Source organism: Papio anubis, chromosome 6 (genome assembly GCF_008728515.1).
Source record: "Papio anubis isolate 15944 chromosome 6, Panubis1.0, whole genome shotgun sequence".
NCBI lineage: Eukaryota > Metazoa > Chordata > Mammalia > Primates > Cercopithecidae > Papio > Papio anubis.
Window position 1 is genome coordinate 79241166 of NC_044981.1, and position 20010 is coordinate 79261175.

The following is a 20010-nucleotide window of genomic DNA, read 5'->3' on the forward strand; positions in this document are numbered from 1 at the left end:
GGTCGGTGGTGATATCCCCTTTATCATTTTTTATTGCATCCATTTGATTCTTTTCTCTTTTCTTCTTTATTAGTCTTGCTAGCAGTCTATCAATTTTGTTGATCTTTTCATAAAACCAACTCCTGGATTCATTGATTTTTTGGAGGGTTTTTTGTGTCTCTATCTCCTTCAGTTCTGCTCTGATCTTAGTTATTTCTTGCCTTCTGCTAGCTTTTGAATGTGTTTGCTCTTGCTTCTCTAGTTGTTTTAAATGTGATGTTAGAGTGTCAATTTTAGATCTTTCCAGCTTTCTCTTGTGGGCATTTAGTGCTATAAATTTCCCTCTACACATTGTTTTAAATGTGTCCCAGAGATTCTGGTATGTTGTATCTTTGTTCTCATTGGTTTCAAAGAACATCTTTATTTCTGCCTTCATTTCGTTATGTACCCAGTAGTCATTCAGGAGCAGGTTGTTCAGTTTCCATGTAGTTGAGCGGTTTTGATTGAGTTTCTTAGTCCTGAGTTCTAGTTTGATTGCACTGTGGTCTGAGAGACTGTTTGTTATAATTTCTGGTTTTGTACATTTGCTGAGGAGTGCTTTACTTCCAATTATGTGGTCAATTTTGGAATAAGTGTGATGTGGTACTGAGAAGAATGTATATTGTGTTGATTTGGGGTGGAGAGTTCTATAGATGTCTATTAGGTCTGCTTGCTGCAGAGATAAGTTCAATTCCTGGATATCCTTGTTAACTTTCTGTCTCGTTGATCTGTCTAATGTTGACAGTGGGGTGTTGAAGTCTCCCATTATTATTGTATGGGAGTCTAAGTCTCTTTGTAAGTCTCTAAGGACTTTCTTTATGAATCTGGGTGCTCCTGTATTGGGTGCATATATATTTAGGATAGTTAGCTCTTCCTGTTGAATTGATCCCTTTACCATTATGTAATGGCCTTCTTTGTCTCTTTTGATCTTTGATGGTTTAAAGTCTGTTTTATCAGAGACTAGTATTGCAACCCCTGCTTTTTTTTTTGTTCTCCATTTGCTTGGTAGATCTTCCTCCATCCCTTTATTTTGAGCCTATGTATGTCTCTGCATGTGAGATGGGTCTCCTGAATACAGCAGACTGATGGGTCTTGACTCTTTATCCAGTTTGCCAGTCTGTGTCTTTTAATCGGAGTGTTTAGTCCATTTACATTTAAGGTTAATATTGTTATGTGTTAACTTGATCCTGCCATAATGATATTAACTGGTTATTTTGCTCGTTAGTTGATGCAGTTTCTTCCTAGCCTCGATGGTCTTTACATTTTGGCATGCAATGGCTGGTACCGGTTGTTCCTTTCCATGTTGAGTGCTTCCTTCAGGGTCTCTTGTAAGGCAGGCCTAGTGGTGACAAAATCTCTAAGCATTTGCTTATCTGTAAAGGATTTTATTTCTCCTTCACTTATGAAACTTAGTTTGGCTGGATATGAAATTCTGGGTTTAAAATTCTTTTCTTTAAGAATGTTGAATATTGGCCCCCACTCTCTTCTGGCTTGTAGAGTTTCTGCTGAGAGATCTGCTGTTAGTCTGATGGGCTTCCCTTTGTGGGTAACCCGACCTTTCTCTCTGGCTGCCCTTAAGATTTTTTCCTTCATTTCAACTTTGGTGAATCTGGCAATTATGTGTCTTGGAGTTGCTCTTCTTGAGGAGTATCTTTGTGGCATTCTCTGTATTTCCTGGATTTGAATGTTGGCCTGCCCTACTAGGTTGGGGAAGTTCTCCTGGATGATATCCTGAAGAGTGTTTTCCAACTTGGTTCCATTTTCCCCCTCACTTTCAGGCACCCCAATCAGACGTAGATTTGGTCTTTTTACATAATCCCATACTTCTTGCAGGCTTTGTTCATTTCTTTTTCTTCTTTTTTCTTTTGGTTTCTCTTCTCGCTTCATTTCATTCATTTGATCCTCAATCGCTGATACTCTTTCTTCCATTTGATCGAGTCGGTTACTGAAGCTTGTGCATTTGTCACTTATTTCTCGTGTCATGGTTTTCATCTCTGTCCTTTCGTTTATGGCCTTCTCTGCATTAATTATTCTGGTTATCAATTCTTCCACTCTTTTTTCAAGCTTTTTAGTTTCTTTGCGCTGGGTACGTAATTCCTCCTTTAGCTCTGAGAATTTTGATAGACTGAAGCCTTCTTCTCTCATCTCGTCAAAGTCATTCTCCGTCCAGCTTTGATCCGTTGCTGGCGATGAGCTGCGTTCCTTTGGAGGGGGAGATGCGCTCTTATTTTTTGAATTTCCAGCTTTTCTGTCCTGCTTTTTCCCCATCTTTGTGGTTTTATCTGCCTCTGGTCTTTGATGATGGTGATGTACTGATGGGGTTTTGGTGTGGGTGTCCTTCCTGTTTGTTAGTTTTCCTTCTAACAGTCAGGACTCTCAGCTGTAGGTCTGTTGGAGATTGCTTAAGGTCCACTCCAGACCCTGTTTGCCTGGGTGTCAGCAGCAGAGGCTGCAGAAGATAGAATACTGCTGAACAGCGAGTGTACCTGTCTGATTCTTGCTTTGGAAACTTCCTCTCAGGGGTGTACTCCACCCTGTGAGGTGTAGGGTGTCGGTCTGCCCCTAGTGGAGGATGTCTCCCAGTTAGGCTACTCAGGCCTCAGGGACCCACTTGAGCAGGCAGTCTGTCCCTTCTCAGATCTCAACCTCCGTGTTGGGAGATCCACCGCTCTCTTCAAAGCTGTCAGACAGAGTTGCTTGTGTCTGCAGAGGTTTTTGCTGCTTTTTGTTGTTGTTGTTGTTGTTTTTTAGCTGTGCCCTGTCCCCAGAGGTGGAGTCTACAGAGACTGGCAGGTCTCCTTGAACTGCTGTGAGCTCCACCCAGTTCGATCTTCCCAGGGCTTTGTTTACCTACTTAAGCCTCAGCAATGGCGGGCGCCCCTCCCCCAGCCTCGCTGCTGCCTTGCAGTTAGATCGCAGACTGCTGTGCTAGCAATGAGGAAGGCTCCATGGGCGTGGGACCCTCCCGGCCAGGTGTGGGGTATAATCTCCTGGTGTGCCTGTTTGCTTAAAGCGCAGTATTGGGGTGGGAGTTACCCGATTTTCCAGGTGTTGTGTGTCTCAGTTCCCCTGGCTAGGAAAAGGGATTCCCTTCCCCCTTGCGCTTCCCAGGTGAGGGGATGCCTTGCTCTGCTTCAGCTCTGGCTGGTCGGGCTGCAACAGCTGACCAGCACCCATTGTCCCGCATTCCCCAGTGAGATTAACCCAGTACCTCAGTTGATAATGCAGAAATCACCTGTCTTCTGTGTCGCTCGCACTGGGAGCTGGAGACTGGAGCTGTTCCTATTCTGCCATCTTGCTCCGCCCCCGGGATTACTTTTTTTTATGGTTGAGTTCCTTATATATTCTGGATATCAGTCCTTATTAGATAAATAGATTGCAGATATTTTCTCCCATTCAACATGTTGTCTCTTCACTCTCTTGATTGTTTCCTTTGCTGTGTAGAAACTTTTAAATTTAATATAGTTACATTTGTCTATTTTTGTGTTAGTTGTCTGTGCTTTTGAGGTCTTAACCATAAAATCTTTGCTCAGACCAATGTCATGAAGTGTTTTTTCAGTGTTTTCTTCTAGTGATTTTATAGTTTCAGGTCTTATATTTAAGTCTTTAATCTGTTTCGAGTTGATTTTTTAATATGGTGAGAGATTGGAGTTCATCTTCATTCTTTTGCATATGGATATCCAATTTTCCCAGCACCATTTATTGAAGAGGGTGTCCTTTCCTCAGTGTATATTCTTGACATCATTGTTGAAAATCAGTTGGCTATAAATATGTGGATTTATTTCTGGGTTCTCTGTTCCGTTCTGTTGGTTTATGTGTCTACTTTCATACCAATACTATGCTGTTTTGGTTACCATAGCCTTGGAATATATTTTGAAATCAGGCAATATGATGTCTCTATCTTTATTCTCTTTGCTCAGGATTGCTTTGGCTATTCTAGTGGGTTTTTGGTTCCATATGAATTTTAGGATTGTTTTTTCTATTTCTGTGAAAAATAACAGTGGTATTTTGATAACGATTGTATTGATTCTTTATATTGCTTTGGGCTGTATGTTCCTTCTGATTGTTACTGAGTCTTCTGATCCATGAGCATAGTGTATCTTTCCATTTGTTTGTGTCCTCTTTACTTTCTTTCACCAGTGTTCTGTAGTTTTACTTGTAGAGATCTTTCATCTCTTTGGTTAAATTTATCTATAGCTTTCTTTCTTTCTTTTTTTGTAGCTATGGCTAATGGGATTGTCTTCTTGATTTCTTTTTCAGCTATTTTATTATTGGCGTATAGAAACACTGCTGAATTTTGTATGTTGATTTTGTGTCTTACAACTTTACTGAATTTGTTTATCAGCTCTATTTGGTGGAGTCTTTTGGTTTTTCTAAATACAAAATAATATTTGTTAAAAGGGACAGTTTGACTTTCTCTTTTCCAACTTGGATGCTTTTTATTTCTTTCTCTTGCATTGCTCTGGCTAGAACTTCCAGTACTGTGTTAAATAGGGGTAGTGAAAGTGGGCATCCTGTCTTGTTCCAGTTCTTAGTGAAAAGGCTTTTCACTTCTCCCAGTGCAATATGTTGTTAGCTGTGGGTTTGTCATATATGGCCTTTTATTATTTTGAGGTATATTCCTTCTATGTCTAGTTCGTTGAGAGTTTTTATCATGTAGGAATGTTGAACTTTATCAAATTATTTTTGTGTTATTGAGATGATCATACAGTTTTTGTTTTTCATTCTGTTGATGTGATGTATCACATTTACTAGTTTGTGTATGTTAAATCATCCCTGCCTCCTTGGGATAAATTCCACTTCATCATGTTGTATTGTATTTTTGATGTGCTGTCGAATTCATTTGGCTAGTTTTTTCTGGACATTTTTCCATTTATGTTTATCAGTGATACTGTAGTTTTTGTGGGTTTTTTTTTTTTTTTTTTTTTTTTTGATTGTTGCTTTTGTACACTTACTTGGTTTTGGTATCAGAGTAATGCTGGCCTTGTAGAATAAATTAGGGTGAATTCCCTTCTATTCAATTTTTTGGAATAATTTGAGGAGGATTGGGGTTTACTCTTCTTTCTACATTGGGTAAAATTTTACAGTGAATCCATCTAGTCCTTTGTTGTTGTTGTTTTTGGGAGATTTTTTATTACTGATTCAATCTTGCTACTGGTTATTGATCTGTTCATGTTTTCTATTTCTTCCTGATTCAATCTTGATAGGTTGTATGTTTCCAGGAGTTTATCCATTTTCTCTAGGTTTTCCAGTTTGTTAATGTATAGTTGCTCATAATAGTCTCTGATGATCCTTCGTATTTCTTTGGTATCAGTTGTGTTGTCTCCTTTTCATTTCTGATTTTGTTTACTTAGGTCTTCTCTTTTTTTGGTTATTCTAGCTAGTGGCTTACCAATTTTGTTTTATCTTTTCAAAAATCAACTTTTTGTCTTATTGATCCTTTGTATCTTTTTAAAAAAATCTATTTCATATAGTTCTGCTCTGACAGTTATTATTTCTTTTCTTCTGCTAATTTTGCCTTTGGTTTCTTCTTGCTTTTCTAGTTCCTTGAGGTACATTGTTAGATTGTTTATTTGAAATCTGTCAGCTTTTTTGGAGTAGGCATTTATTGCTACTTCCCCTTAGATACTGCTTTTGCTGTATTTCCCCAGGTTTTGGAATGCTGCATTTCCATTTTCATTTGTTTCAAGAAATTTTTTTTATTTCCATCTTAATTCCTTCTTTGACTGAATGGTGATTCAGGAGCATGTTGTTTAATTTCCATGTATTTGTATGGTTTTGAAAGTTCCTGTTAGTATTTATTTATTTTACTGGGGTCTGAAAATATACTCAAGAGGACTTCAGTGCTTAAAAATATGTTGAGATTTGTTTTGTAGCCTAACATATATCTGTCATGGACGATGTTACATGTGCTGATGAAAAAAAAAAAATGTGTATTCTGCAATCGCTGGATAAATGTTTTATAAATGTCTGCTAGGTCCATTGGTCTGAAGTCCAATTTAAATCCAATGTTTGTTGATTTTTCTCTCTAGATCCATCTAATGCTGAGAATGGGATTTTGTCTAATGCTGAGAATGGGATTTTGGACTCCCCCACTATTATTGTGTTGGAGTTTATCTCTCTCTTTAGATCAAATAATAATTTGCTTTTGAATGTGTTTTGTATATCATTTGTTTTGTTTTATTTTGTTTTGAGACAGAATCTCACCTTGTTGCCCAGGCTGGAGTGCGGTGGTACAGTCTCATCTCGCTGCAACCTCTGTCTCCCGGGTTCAAGTGATTCTCCTGCCCCAGCCACCCAAGTAGGTGGGACTACAGGCACATGCCTCCACGCCTGGCGAATTTTTTGTATTTTTAGTAGAGAAGGGGTTTCACCATGTTGGCCAGGCTGGTCTCGAACTCTTGACCTCAGGTGATCATCCGCCTCGGCCTCCCAAAGTGCTGAGCCACTGCACCTGGCCCTTTTTCAGTTTTTTTAAATTTCATATGGGAGAAATTTTTCCTGTAAATATATCTGTGATGTTTGGCTTTGATCCTGGTGTGTGCAGTAGTGTAGTCTCTATATGATTTCTTCAGGTGTAAACAGCATCAATGATGACTGTGACTTCCTTAGTGTCTTAGGGTACAATTATTGGTGGAGGCGGTGATGAAGTTTTGCTGGTTACTAGGACACCCCAGGTAGGTTAGTCTTTGGGCCCCAGTGGTGGGAGCAGTGGGCTAAGCGTGTCTGTCCTTGGGCCCCAGGATGGCATATGCTGACACCAGGGTTACTGCATCAAGGCAAGCTGATTCTTGGGCCTCTTTGTGGCCTAGTTGGATCCCAGTAGTGGCAACAGTGGGTGAGTTCTTGGGCCCCTGGGCAGGTGGTGTGGCATGGGTGATGACAGTGGCAGTGGCAGGATGACCTCTGGGTCCCAGGTGGTACACACTTATGTTGGTGGAGGCTGTTATGGGCTGTGCAGGCCAGTCTCTAACCCTTGAGATGGCATGTGCAAGGAGGTACTAGCTGTGACGGTAGCAGCCAGGTTGGTATGTCCAACCTCAGGCCCCTGGGAGGAGTGTTCAGGTGCCAGTGTGTTGGACTGGGCTGGGCAACCTCCTGGCCCTCAAACTGTGCTGTGACATAGGCAGAGACGGGTGAGGCCAGCCATGGTAGGCATGGTAGGCAGGAGCAATTCCCAGGCTACCAGTGGAATGCTCAGGTGGAGGGAGACAGCAGTTGTGGTGATACTCTGCCCCTGGGCAGAGTGGTGATGCCTTTAGTGGTAGGCAGCCTAGGCCAGTGGATGGGGAGTGAATGTACCACCTGTTCTTCAGCCCTGGTGACTTGCTCTTGCCTCAGCCCATGCTTTATATTCCTCTGGATATATATCCAGTAATGAGATTGCTGGGTCAAATGGTAATTCTGTTTTTAGCTCTGCCTGCAGTAGCTGGCAGTTCCTTGAACCTAAACTCCTGGGGCAGCAGCCATGCTTCTTTTGCACTTCAGTCTGGGTGCTGCTGGGTTCTAGTACGGTGTGCAGTTTGTTGGGGCTAGGGCTCTGAAATAACCGTTTACTGTAGCTGCTTAGGTCTCAGGGCGCTTGTGAGACCCAGTGCAAGCTTCCTCCCTGTAGCAGTGCCATCACACAATCTCCTAGCAGCTCTCTCTTTTGGTGTCAGGGTCTGCAAGGGTCAAAGGGTTCTTCTGTGGCTAAGATTGCAGGAGTCCATGGTGGGAATGTGGACTGCTAAAGTTCTCCAACCTGAGTCTCTTTCAGCTCCCAGCTGATCCCAGCCCTGTAGGCTGCCTCACTTCCTTTTCATTTCTTGCTTTACGTAACTCCTGTCACTTTACTGTTGAATTTCAGTGTTCTCTCTTGGATGATGTATTCAGAATATGATTATCAATTCATTATCTTGGTTCTTAGTGGAGGCAAGTACGAAATACCTGTAGTCAACTGTCTTCTTTCTATACTTTACGTACTTTTTGCTTATTTACTCTGGCATATGCCATAAAGATTCCAATATCAGTATTTTTTGGCTGATTATTTTAATGATTATATAGTATTGTATTGAATAGCTTTATATATTGATTTTCCTTTGCCGGTCTTTTACAACTGGACATTTAGATTGTTTCCAATATTTTGCTAATTTAAGTAGTGCTGTGATGAGTATCCTGGTATTTACATCTTTATATACACGCAAATATTTTCTCAGGTAAATTCCTAAATATCTGAGTGAATTCTGCTCCCACCACTGGGGCCCAAAGACTAACCTACCTGGGGTCTTAGTAACCAGCAAAACTTCATCTCAGCCTCCACCAATAATTGTACCCTCAGACACTAAGGAAGTCACAGTCATCCTTGGTGCTGTTTACACCTGAAGAAATCATATAGAGACTACACTACTGCACACACCCAGGATCAAAGCCAAAGTGTCCTACCCCACCAACAAAATAGCTGCAGATTTTTAAGTCCTTTTTTTTCAGACAGGGTCTTGCTCTTTTGCCCAGGCTGGAATGGGGTGGCATGATCAGCTTACTGCAACCTGTAACTCCTGGGCTCAAGCAATCCTCTCACCTCAGCATCCGAAAGTGCTGGGATTACAGGAGTGAGCCACCCCACCTTAAAATTATTCCTGGCCTATTTTAAGACTTTTAAGGCATATTGAGAAGGTGCCTTGCAGAAAGGTTGTTTAAATATAATTTCCGCCGGTGGCATCTGACAACAAATACTATCAGTTGTTTTCCTGGAAACAGTAGAATCACTTTGTTTACTTTCAAGAAAATACCTGTTAAATATCTGAGTCTGAATAATCAGTTTGTTTACTAGTAGTTCTTATAAATGGCCCTTCTTTTTTTTTTTTTTTTAACTTTTATTTTCCGTTCAGGGGTACGTGTGCAGGTTTGTTATATACGTAAACTCGTGTCATGGGGATTTATTGTACAGATTATTTCATCATCCAGGCACTAAGCCTGGTACCTGATAGTTATTTTTTCTGCTTCTCTCCCTCCTCCCAATCTCCATCCTTAAGTAGTGTCTGTTGTTCATTTCTTTGTGTTCAGGAGTTCTCATCATTCAGCTCCCACTTATAAGTGAGAACATGTACTATTTGGTTTTCTATTTCCCTGTTAGTTTACTAAGGGTAATGGCCTCCAGTTCCATCCACGTTCCTGCCAAAGATATAATCTTGTTCTTTTTTATAGCTGCATAGTATTACTTGGTGTATATGTACCACGTTTTCTTTATTCAGTCCGTCATTTATGGGCATTTAGGTTGATTCCATGTCTTTGCTATTGTGAATAGTGCTGTAGTGAACAGTCGTGTCCTTGTGTCTTTATGATAGAATGCTTCATATTCCTCTGGATATATACCCAGTAATGGGATTGCTGGGTCAAATGGTAATTCTGTTTTTAGCTCTTTGAGGAATCACCGTATTGCTTTCCACGATGGTTGAAATAATTTACAGTCTCACCAACAGTGTATAAACGTCCCCTTTTCTCTGCAACCTTGCAGCATCTGTTATTTTTTGACTTTTTATTAATAGCAATTCTAACTGGCATGGAATGGTATCTCATTGTGGTTTTGATTTGTATTTCTCTAATGATCGGTAATATTGAGCTTTTTTCACTGCTGGTTGACTGCATGTATGTCTTCTTCTTTTTTAAATTTATTTTAAGTTCTGAGGTATATGTGCAGGATGTGCAGGTTTATTATATAGGTAAACACGTGCCAAACGGCCTTTCATGAAAAAAGTCCAGTTCCGTTTGCAAATCAAACAGTCATCTAAGTGTTTCTTCACAGGGAAACCATCATACTTTATAACACTAATCTTTTTGAGAATTTCCCACTTTGTCACACAAAATGTAATAAAAATATGTACCCAAGGGTCAAAATTTAATTAATAATTTTTCTACTTCATGAAGGATATTCTTAAGTATTCTTAAATATCTTCCTCATGCTCCCTGCACTGTTCATGGTGGTGAAGAAGATAATAATTACTAGTACAGTTTGGACCCACTACCTTGATTAATACAAGATACTAGCAGTTTTACCCACCATTGCTTTTATTGCTCTGATGCTGAAAAAAAGTGAGTAACTTTTTATTAGTATTATCATGAAACAAATGGAGACCTCATGGAGACCTGAAAGGGTATCAGGAACTTCCAAAGGTCCCAACACTTTGAGAATACTGTTCTAAACAATCCCTATCTGTGCAGCCTATCACTCCCTGGTTGGCTAATTGAATATGCTTCTTAGTTTTCAGGTGTGTGTTGAGAGTGATTTCAGAAAGTTTAGTTTTGCCCATACTAAAATGAGAGCATCCTGTGGAGTTAGTAATGTTTCTTTTCCATCATTTATTTTCCATACCAGGTTCATCGTTGGGTCAATTATGAATCCATGCTGAAAGAATGCCTCGTTGGCAGAATGGCGATTAAACCTGCTGTTCTGAAAGGTAAGTGATGCTGGTGCTAAACCAGCATAGAAGTGTGGTACACATGTGTTTTTCTTTAATTTGGATTTAAACAACTACGTTCGTGCAAATCACTATGGTTTTGTCATTTTCATTGTCCTCCTCGTCTAGCCACTCCAAAGGTTTTCCTTCATTTCCTCTCTAGAATCATATAGTGAGTTTCCCTTAAAAGTTCGACTGTTTGTTAGAGAAAGTTCAGTGTGAGGACTACAACACTTAGGGCTGATTTTTAGATCAGTTTTTTAGAATTTAATTTTTTGAATAATATAGTAACATGATTCAAAAATTAAAAAATATAAAAAGTTAGTGAAATTTTCCCTCCCAGCCTTTTCTCCCATTTGCCATGAACCTTCCGACTCTGCCCCCTCACTATAGATAACCCCTATTCTTACTTTAAACTTCTTCTAAAGTATAACCAGTTTCTTCCCCCTAGCTCTGAGATGGGACTCTATAATCTGGGTGATGTTTGAGGTCATCTCTTTACTTAATAAGCCTCTCTAGAAGATCACCTTTTGAAAATCTTAGACATGGAATTGTAGTAGCAGGAATACTTTAATAACCCTTTTCTTTGAAGGAATGATAGTTGTTTCTTTTGAGTAACTCCTTACCTTTTTACTAAAATTAGGAATAAATTTCAGCCAAAGTCTTTCACTACTTCATTAGCAAGTTTTGTATTTCAAGGCTTTATTGACACAGACTTTGATTGGCAGTATGGAAATATTACAGTTATTAAGAAATATTTATAGTAATTAAGGTGAAGTATTATTTTAATAGTATCTTATATACCCTTCATCTGTAGGCAAGGATTGGTCATCAGTCTCTGCTGTCTTAAGACTTAACGATAGAGACCATTAGATGGGGTAACTGTGTAACTGTCCAAACTAAGACAATTTTAGTAATTATGCTGGAACAATAGTGGGTAAACTTACGACTCTCTGGCAAATCAGGGCATGTGTTCACCCTACAATTAGAACTCCTAGATTAAATGGGAACAGAATATGGATGAAAACAAAGGATGAAGTGGGAATCAAGGCTGAAAAGAGACTGTTCCTAACATGGGGGTTGTTGGGGGAAATGGTGGATATGTTGAAGAGGAATTTTACACATGGACTCTTAAACCCAAAGCTTGAAACAGTCTTTTAAATGAGGTGACCTGCCATCCCCCCCAAAGTCAGGGAATCCTGACTTTTTTTGGGTGTCGCACAGTTGGACAGCTCTGGGAAGTTAGTTTTCAGTTCATCTGATGGTTTCTAGTCTGGCAGTTGTAAAACGCCTGGGTATCTAGGAAGAAATCAGAAAAACTAACAGACTCAGAGTATAAAACATAATACAGTTGTGTTATTATCAAGCAAATAATGAGTTGTGTTTATCATAATCCTTTGTTTAAAAAGTATTATGATAGGCTGGGCAAGGTGGCTCACGCCTGTAATTCCAGCACTTCGGGAAGCTGAGGCTGGTGGATCACCTGAGGTCAGGAGTTCGAGACTAGCCTGGCCAACATGGGGAAACCCCGTCTGTACTAAAAATACAAAAAAATTAGCTGGGCGTGGTGGCAGGAGCCTATAATCCCAGCTACTCAGGAGGCTGAGGCACGAGAATCGCTTTACCCGGGTGGTGAAGGTTGCAGTGAGCCGAGATGGCGCCACTGCACTCCAGCTTGGGTGACAGAGCAAGACTCTGTCTCAATTTAAAAAATAAAATAAAAAGGATTATGGTTTGTATTATTATTTTAAAAGATGTATTAATAATGAACGAAAGGAGAAATTTTGCTTGAAAAGGTCAACTTCAATTATTGATAATTTATATATGTGGAACACTTCATTCTCTGGTAAAGATGAAAAATGAGTGCTCACTCTTTGCCCTTATTCTTTGGCTGCTATTGTAGCTGTTTGTCACATGTGGCTATTGAGCCTTAGAAATATGCCTAGTGCAAATTCAGATATGCTATAGATAAAGGATACACTGTATTTCAAGACAATATGAAAAAAAGAATGTAAAATATCTCATAATTTTTACTTGCTTACATGTTAAAATGATAATCTGGATATATTGAGTTAAATAAAAATATTTAACCTTTTTTTTTTTTTTTTTACTTTGTTAATCTGGTTATTAGAAAATTTAAAATTGTACTTGTGGCTTGCATTATAATTTTTTTGGACAGTACTGTTCTAGACCATAAGTGTACTTTAAAAAATCAATATGCCATATTTTTTAAGTGGTCATATTTTTCAGTGGTATAGTGCAGTCTCAGGAATGTTTCTTCATAATTTCTCATTGCTTTGTTGTAGTTTCTAATATTTTGTGTTTTTAGGTTTCATGCCCTCTCTGTCTGGCAGTTAATAACTATAACACACTTAGAACCATACATTAATAGGATATTTATGTAAGAGGGATTTAGAGCAGTTTAAAAGTGAAGATATTGAGGCTTGTAGGTATTGTATCTTACTAAGGACTACAGAGTTATTTAATTGAAAAAGCCCACTTAAACCGTGGATAAACAAACTTTTTGTAAGGCAGACAGTTGCCTCATTAAATGTTACCTGCTTTTTTGTAATGAGTTTTCTTTTAGTATATGCCAGTTGTTTTTCACTGGGGTTGATTTTGCTCTTCGAGGGGACATTTGGCAATGTCTGGAGACATTTTGGTTTTTAGAACGACAGTAAATGCTACTGGCATTCTAATTGATAGCAGTCAGAGATGCTGCTAAAGATCCTATGTTGCACAGGACAGATTACCACAACAAAGGATTTTCTGGCCTAAAACATTAATAGTGTTGAAGTAGAGAAACCATCTTATATGCATTAGTTTTTTATTATTAAAAATGATGGTATTAGTGGCACATACGTGTTAAGCTGGTATGCACACATCGGACAGCTCTTTGGTTCCTCCTAGGCAAACTTTGGCACCTGTAGGGCTGAGGATGGAGATAGACACCAGGACCCATAGTGGGCTGAGACACTGCTTTCAGAGATTTCTTTTACTGTCACAGCATTGTGAGCAAGGACAAGACAAATATTGAATGGGCTGCCTGCCAGTTGGAGGTTCAGCTTTTTTAAAGTCAAAGTTCTTTCTTCTAGGAGCCTCAGTTTCCTCATTGGTAAAATGGGGACAATTTAGGTAGACAAAGCACAAGCTCAGAGACTGATAGGGGAGAAGTAAGACAGTTACTGGTGGAGAGAGGGAGGCTGGGAGTCATTCTGAAGTGGGCTTTACTGGACAGACATGTTTGCTATCTCAGCCTGGCTGCCTTAATTTGCTCCTTCTGCTATGGGGTCCGTTGTCTGGGTAATTCTTACCAGAAAGATTTAAGGGAAAGGTAATTAAGAATGGGAGGGAGAGGTAAGAAGTCCCTGGTTAGGGTGCAGATATAGACCTAAATAGAAAGTGTGTTTTGCTGTAGTGGTGTGACTGACTGATGTTTTGTTTGTGTTAGCAGTTCTTTTGTTTTCATAGAGGAATTTTGATCATGTGTATATTCATGTGCAGGTGATTCCAAATAAGAAAGGAATCATAATACTTCCGATGATAGGACAGGAATGGAAAATAACTGACAAATTGGAGAATTGATAAAAAAAAGACACGTGAAGCCAACTTGGGGAGAAATATGAACTCCTAAAAATACAGCATTTGCTGTGATTAAATAATAATGGAGGAAAAACTGATCCTAGGAAAAATTAATACTCTGGTATTTTTAAAGCTTTTGAATCCTTGGATTTTTCAGAATATGTGGGTTTGAACTATTAAATCTTCATTTTAATTCTGCTAGTGAGCTAGAAGTTAGATGCACAAAATTGAAAGATGATTCAGAAGGTGATTACAAAGATGAATAGAAGAAAGTAAGGTAAAGATAGTTTAAAGCTGCAGAAATTATTAAGTTTTATAAGATTTGAGAAATAAGTATGATTTCTGAATCAAAAACAAGAATTAGGTCTGGCCAGGTGCGGTGGCTCATGCCTGTAATCTCAGCACTTTGGGAAGCCAAGGCAAGAGGATTGCTTGAGCCCAAGAGTTTGAGACGAGCTTGGACAATATAGTGAGACTCTGTCTCTACAAAAATTAAGAAATAATAATATTTAATTTTAAAAAAAGAATCAGGCCTAAGTTGTGTTACGAAGGGTTCTGTTTAGAGATGTGGAGGAATTTCTAGAGGAAAAATGGTTATCAAAATGGTTATTAAACACATTATACAGAACCAAGACGTCTTCTGGCAAGGCTAAGCAGATAAGGGAATGTAGAACAGTAAATTTAGGACTTTGTGAATAAGATCCCTGGCAACAAGACTGAGCTTGTATCTGATGGTGACATAATACCAACCTTTTGGAATAAGGAAGGGAGATGAGGATTATAGCTACAAGATAATTGTAAAACATTCAATTAGTGCTCAGCATTTTTTTTCCCCTGGAATGCTTTTCTTCAGGGACTCCTGACAAATGCCTACACATTTTCAAAACTTAGCTAAAATACTACTTCTTCTATGGAGTCCTTTCAAATTTCTTCCAGTAGAAACATTCTTCTTCTGTGCTTCTTCAGTAACACCTTCTGTATACCTCTTTTACAGCACTTGCCACATGCAATCTTAAAAAGAGCATATCATCCGGGCACGGTGGCTCATGCCTGTAATCCCAGCACTTTGGAATGCCAAGGCAGGTGAATCGCTTTAGTTCAGGAGTTCAAGACCAGCCTGGACTACATAGCGAAACCCTGTCTCTACAGAAATAGAAATAAAATAAAATAAAAGCCAGGCCTAGTGGTGCATGTCTGTGGTCCCAGCTGCTTGGAAGGCTGAGGCAGGAGGATTGCTTGAGCCCAGGAGGCAGAGGTTGTAGTGAGCCAAGATAGCACCGCTGCATTCCAGCGTGGGTGACAGAGAGAGGCCCTGTCTCAAAAAAAAAAAAAAAAAAAAAAAAAAGCCATCGACTTTAATTTTAATTCCATTTATTGTATTTTTTGAATAAGTATTGCACTCAGATGATTCAAGAAGAAGCACCCTTATCATAGTTCTACCTCCCATCTACTGTTTTTCTCTCCCATGCACACACCAAGGACATGTTTTTGTTGTTGTTTTGTCTTTCCAAATTATCTTTATGTATTATAAGCAGACTGAATATATTTTCTTATTTTTCTAACTTTTTATCCAAATGGTATGTCAATATCCCTATTAAGGTGATCAATAGATGTTTATTAAAGAATGAGCATACTGGTAAAAGAAAGATCTTCCTGCTAGATCTTTCTTCATTCTAGGGTATCCTCCTGTGCCTCTGCTCAGCAGAGGTAAACTAGACTTGGGTCATAATTAAAGATCCTTACCAAGGAAGAGCTGAGTGCTATTAGATCACAACACTAGCCTTCTAAATGACTCTGACCTCTCCGGAAATAAAGATGCTTATCAGAGTAAAGCAGTTTAACCAGCATTATGAGAAGATACAAATTTGATTGGCCATGGAGCCAACTAAATGATGGAATTAGCTACCAAGAGAAAACATCAGATTTCTTTTCAGAGAGGAAAGTATCTCCTGTGACTAAAATGATTCAGATGTAAATATGCTTAAGATTGTAAAATAGTCTCCTCCATTTCTATAACTCAGTTTTTGAAAAGAGTTGTAAAAACAGACTAAGAGAATTTTTAAACGTAACCCAGATTCTTTAAGTGGAAGTTATCTTTCTGCTAGTACTTCTTGTATTAAAAAAAGACTCGGGGGGAAAAAAAACCTACTAATTTAGCAGAATCCGGAAAGTTCTGACAAATCCAAATCTATTCATATCAGGCAAGAAGTAATCATATGAGATAATATTTTCTTCTTAGAAACAAATTACCTGGGACAATTTTTCAAAATCTGTGAACCTCTTAGATAAAAACTACTTGTTTTACATGACAAATGAGGTTTATTAAACTGTTGACCTTATTGTACACTGAAAATAGATATATGTTCTGTGAATTTCTAAGATAAAACAAATAATCACAACTGCAACAACAAAGACAGATAAAACTGACTGGATGAAAGTACATGACCAAGCAGTGACATCAGTGATCCTTTGCAAACTGTAATGGCCAGATTTGTATCTAGCAGTTGATAAACAAAACTCATTTTGAAATATAGTTTAAATGGTTTTTAGGCCTGCTATCTTTTTAGGAAATATTAACTCCTGGATTGCAAAGAAAAATAGGACTGTGTTTCAGGGGAGACAAATCTAATTTTGGCTTTTTTGCTGGAGTGGTGGATTTCATTCAAGTCCTTTGACCCCTGATATTCAGCCTTTATTAGTAGATCAGGTGATAATTTGCTGTATGTTGTTAAAATTCCTTTCAGCTGTAAAATTATTTTGGTAAAATGAGGAAAAGGAAAAGGATGGTCATTTGGCTTCCTTAATGATTATTATTTTGGGATGGATGAGTGAAGTGGAGTTAATTATGGAATTTCTGGTGATTAAATATTGGAACACAAAAAATTTGAAAGCTTTGATATTAAATATGTTATTTTCTTTTTGTATAAAACAAGGTGATGTCAGCTTAAGAAATGATGTCTTTCAATTTGACTATTTGAATATTTTTTGTTAGCTTAACCCATTTTTTAAAAAATTTTGACAGTTTGCTGAGGTGTTTATTTTGACCATAACGGTATAGCACTTGCAGTTATTAGAATATAACATAGGTTTGTGAGTTGGCTGCCATCCTGAAAGAAAATACCTGTTAATTTTTTTTCTGGGTCTGTAACACTAATAATTGCATTGGATATACATGCAAAAATCTGAACATATTTTAAACTTGAAATAACCATCATTTTACGCATTGAACTCAGTAAAAGGGAAAGATAAGAAGACATCTTTCTTTGAGTTGTTAATGTGCGTGCTTAATTTATGACGTATAATCTAATAAATTCTGGTTAACTTGTACTAATTTAAAATACGATAACCTGGATGAAACCTGGCATTTACATATGCTCTGTATAGAAATTAACCAAGATATTTAAAAAAGTGACCAAAGAATTAGAAAAAATCCAAATGAAATGGAACCAAACATTGGAGAAATATGGTCTGGCAGTCTTCAGAGATGAAACTTACTTGTTTAAAACAAAGGCCATTTCTATATTAACCTGTTTCTCTCCTCAGACCTTAGAAGACAGCCCTTCAAAAAAGAAGGACTGTTATCTTGAAATAAGTAATGTGGACTGACATTCTCTTTGACATTAAAGTATTCTTATTTGACTTTTTTTTTCTAAATTGCTATACAGACTATCGTGAGGAGGAAAAGAAAGTCTTAAATGGTAAGTCTATAAATTTATAATAAATGAATTGTGTTCTCATGCTTATGAACAGTATTGGCTCACAGAATTGTCTGGGGCATTTAGTTTTTTTTTTTTTTTTTTTTGAGATGGAGTCTTGCTTTGTCACCCGGGCTGGAGTGCAGTGGCGCCATCTCGGCTCACTGTAACCTCAGCCTCCCGGGATCAAGCAATTCTCCTGCCTCAGTGTCCTGAGTAGCTGGGATTACAGGTGCACACCACACACCCAGCTAATTTTTGTATTTTTAGTAGAGATGGGGTTTCACCATGTTGGTCAGGCTGGTCTCGAACTCCTGACCTCGTGATCCACCTGCCTCGGCCTCCCAGAGTGCTGGGATTACAGGCGTGAACCACCGTGCCCAGCCTAAATTTTTTTTTTTTTTGTATGAAAGATAGCATTACTGGCCCAAACTTAAGAGCCTTTTGTAGAGTTTTATAGGCTCTTTTTTCTAGCCATTACTCTTATAGTCCTGCCTTCCGTGACATCCCTGAATACATGTTATCCTCCCTCAGCTTGAATACTTGTAGCAATTAGGAATTTCATCCTCAGAAACAAGACAAAACAAGTCAATTTTCTTAGGTGTGAGCTCACCTCCAATGTTTGCATACACATGCCAAATAGTTTATTACTCTACAATTTTCTGAACTAAGTGGTGCATCCAGCCATTCTGGATGACTTGGAAATAATGACTGACACTTCCTGTCCCCCACAAAAAAGTTTGGCATGATGGTCACTACTAACATAAAATGCACGATGCTAACTCTAACTGAACTATATTGATGTACATTTAGAAACATTTTTTTCCTTCGTTTGCAAAAGAAAGTTACAGAAATTCAACTAACAAGCTAGATTGCCAGATGAGTTAACTTTTTCTTTGTTAACTGGAGGAAATAGTCTATATTGTGGACTAACTTCTGCAATATATAGTACCTGAAGCTGTTCATCGGATAATATAACACTCCATTAAATGAGGGACTGATCTTTGGTTTCATCTGTTGATTGACTCTTCTGTGACACTACAAAAGCAACCATTGCTTAATGATTGATTACTGATAGACGAGGCATTTCCTTTCCACCACATATGGCTTCCAGAACCTTTACTTTTCTGTTGCCTTCTTTGGATGCACTGCATTTGACTAATTTATCAGTAAAAGGTGGCGTTAAGTATGGAATATAGCACTCCACAAGTGATGTGGTTAGCTCTGTTACCTCTTGTGACCTGGACCCTATAAGACTGGAACATATCTATCTATCTGTATATTTATTAGCTGCTTTTCTCTTTTGGCTCATTTAAGTCTATGTGATAAGTCTCTGTATTTGCAAATGTGATCTGCCTGCATTCTATGTTACTATTCCAATAGCTGCTTAAAATACTGAATGGGTTGGACTACTTTCCTGTTCCACTAGAGACCCGATCCCTTCAGATTGACAGCATTCAATCAACCAACACTTATGGAAGGGAGAACGTGCATTCAGTCCACCTTGCATTACTTAATTATTTTATTTCACTACACATTCACCCCACTATTCTTTCAACTTACTCAAAATAATATTACATAAAGTTTGAGGGGTTTTTTTTAGTTAGTTTTAAATTAAGACACATTCCATGGCTTATTATTCTGTTTTAATAAGATTTATCTTAATGATACTAAATAGTTTTTTAGAATGTTTGATTATTGTCTCATTTGCTCACCCATGAGATTGCAGGGAGCATTTCATTGCTATTAATAGTTCCAATTTGAGGAAGAGGAAACAGTGTCTTGCATAAAATCACAGTACTGGCACTGAGCTTAATTATAGATTTTCTGGTCCTAATTAGATCATACAAGATCAGTATTGACTTACAATTTATTAATTCTGTTTATAACATTTTCTTACAGAAATTGTTAGATTTTGATGCTTTTGATTTTTATTTATATACCTAAGAGACTTACAAAAGAGAAACAACATTAATCTCTTAATGAAATCTTTCAGTGCTGCTTAATTTAATAAGATTATTTTGTCTTGCTTTTACCATATTTGAAAAAAAATACATTTAATTCTTGTAGTCCTCTTTTGTTTTACCTGCGGTTTTGTAGTAGAGCACTCTTCTTTTAGTGCCCACTGCTAATTATTAGTTGACAACTCTGACCTTGTTGTCACATACCTGAGGCTTCCTTTGTTTATCTGAAAATAGTATTCTGCAGGGTTATGTGGGAAGAAATGGAAGCTGAATGAGTAAGGCCTGGACTCAGGGCTCACCATCAGCCTGTTCAGA

At 38.2% G+C, this 20010-nt stretch overlaps 1 protein-coding gene across 12 annotated transcripts in view; it reads left to right on the forward strand.

Annotated features, from left to right (window-relative positions):
• Positions 1 to 20010, forward strand: part of LOC101010337 (cytochrome b5 reductase 4) — a 130037-nt gene that overhangs the window by 41234 nt on the left and 68793 nt on the right. For all 12 annotated transcript variants that reach the window (XR_001901950.3, XM_009205595.3, XM_017958080.3 and 9 more), the window contains 2 exons: positions 10373 to 10454; positions 17702 to 17734. Coding sequence is in view for 11 of the 12 variants with exons in the window: in XM_009205595.3 (XP_009203859.2) it covers positions 10373 to 10454; positions 17702 to 17734 (115 nt within the window). In the remaining variant the exon portion in view is untranslated. The remainder of the gene's footprint in view (positions 1 to 10372; positions 10455 to 17701; positions 17735 to 20010) is intronic.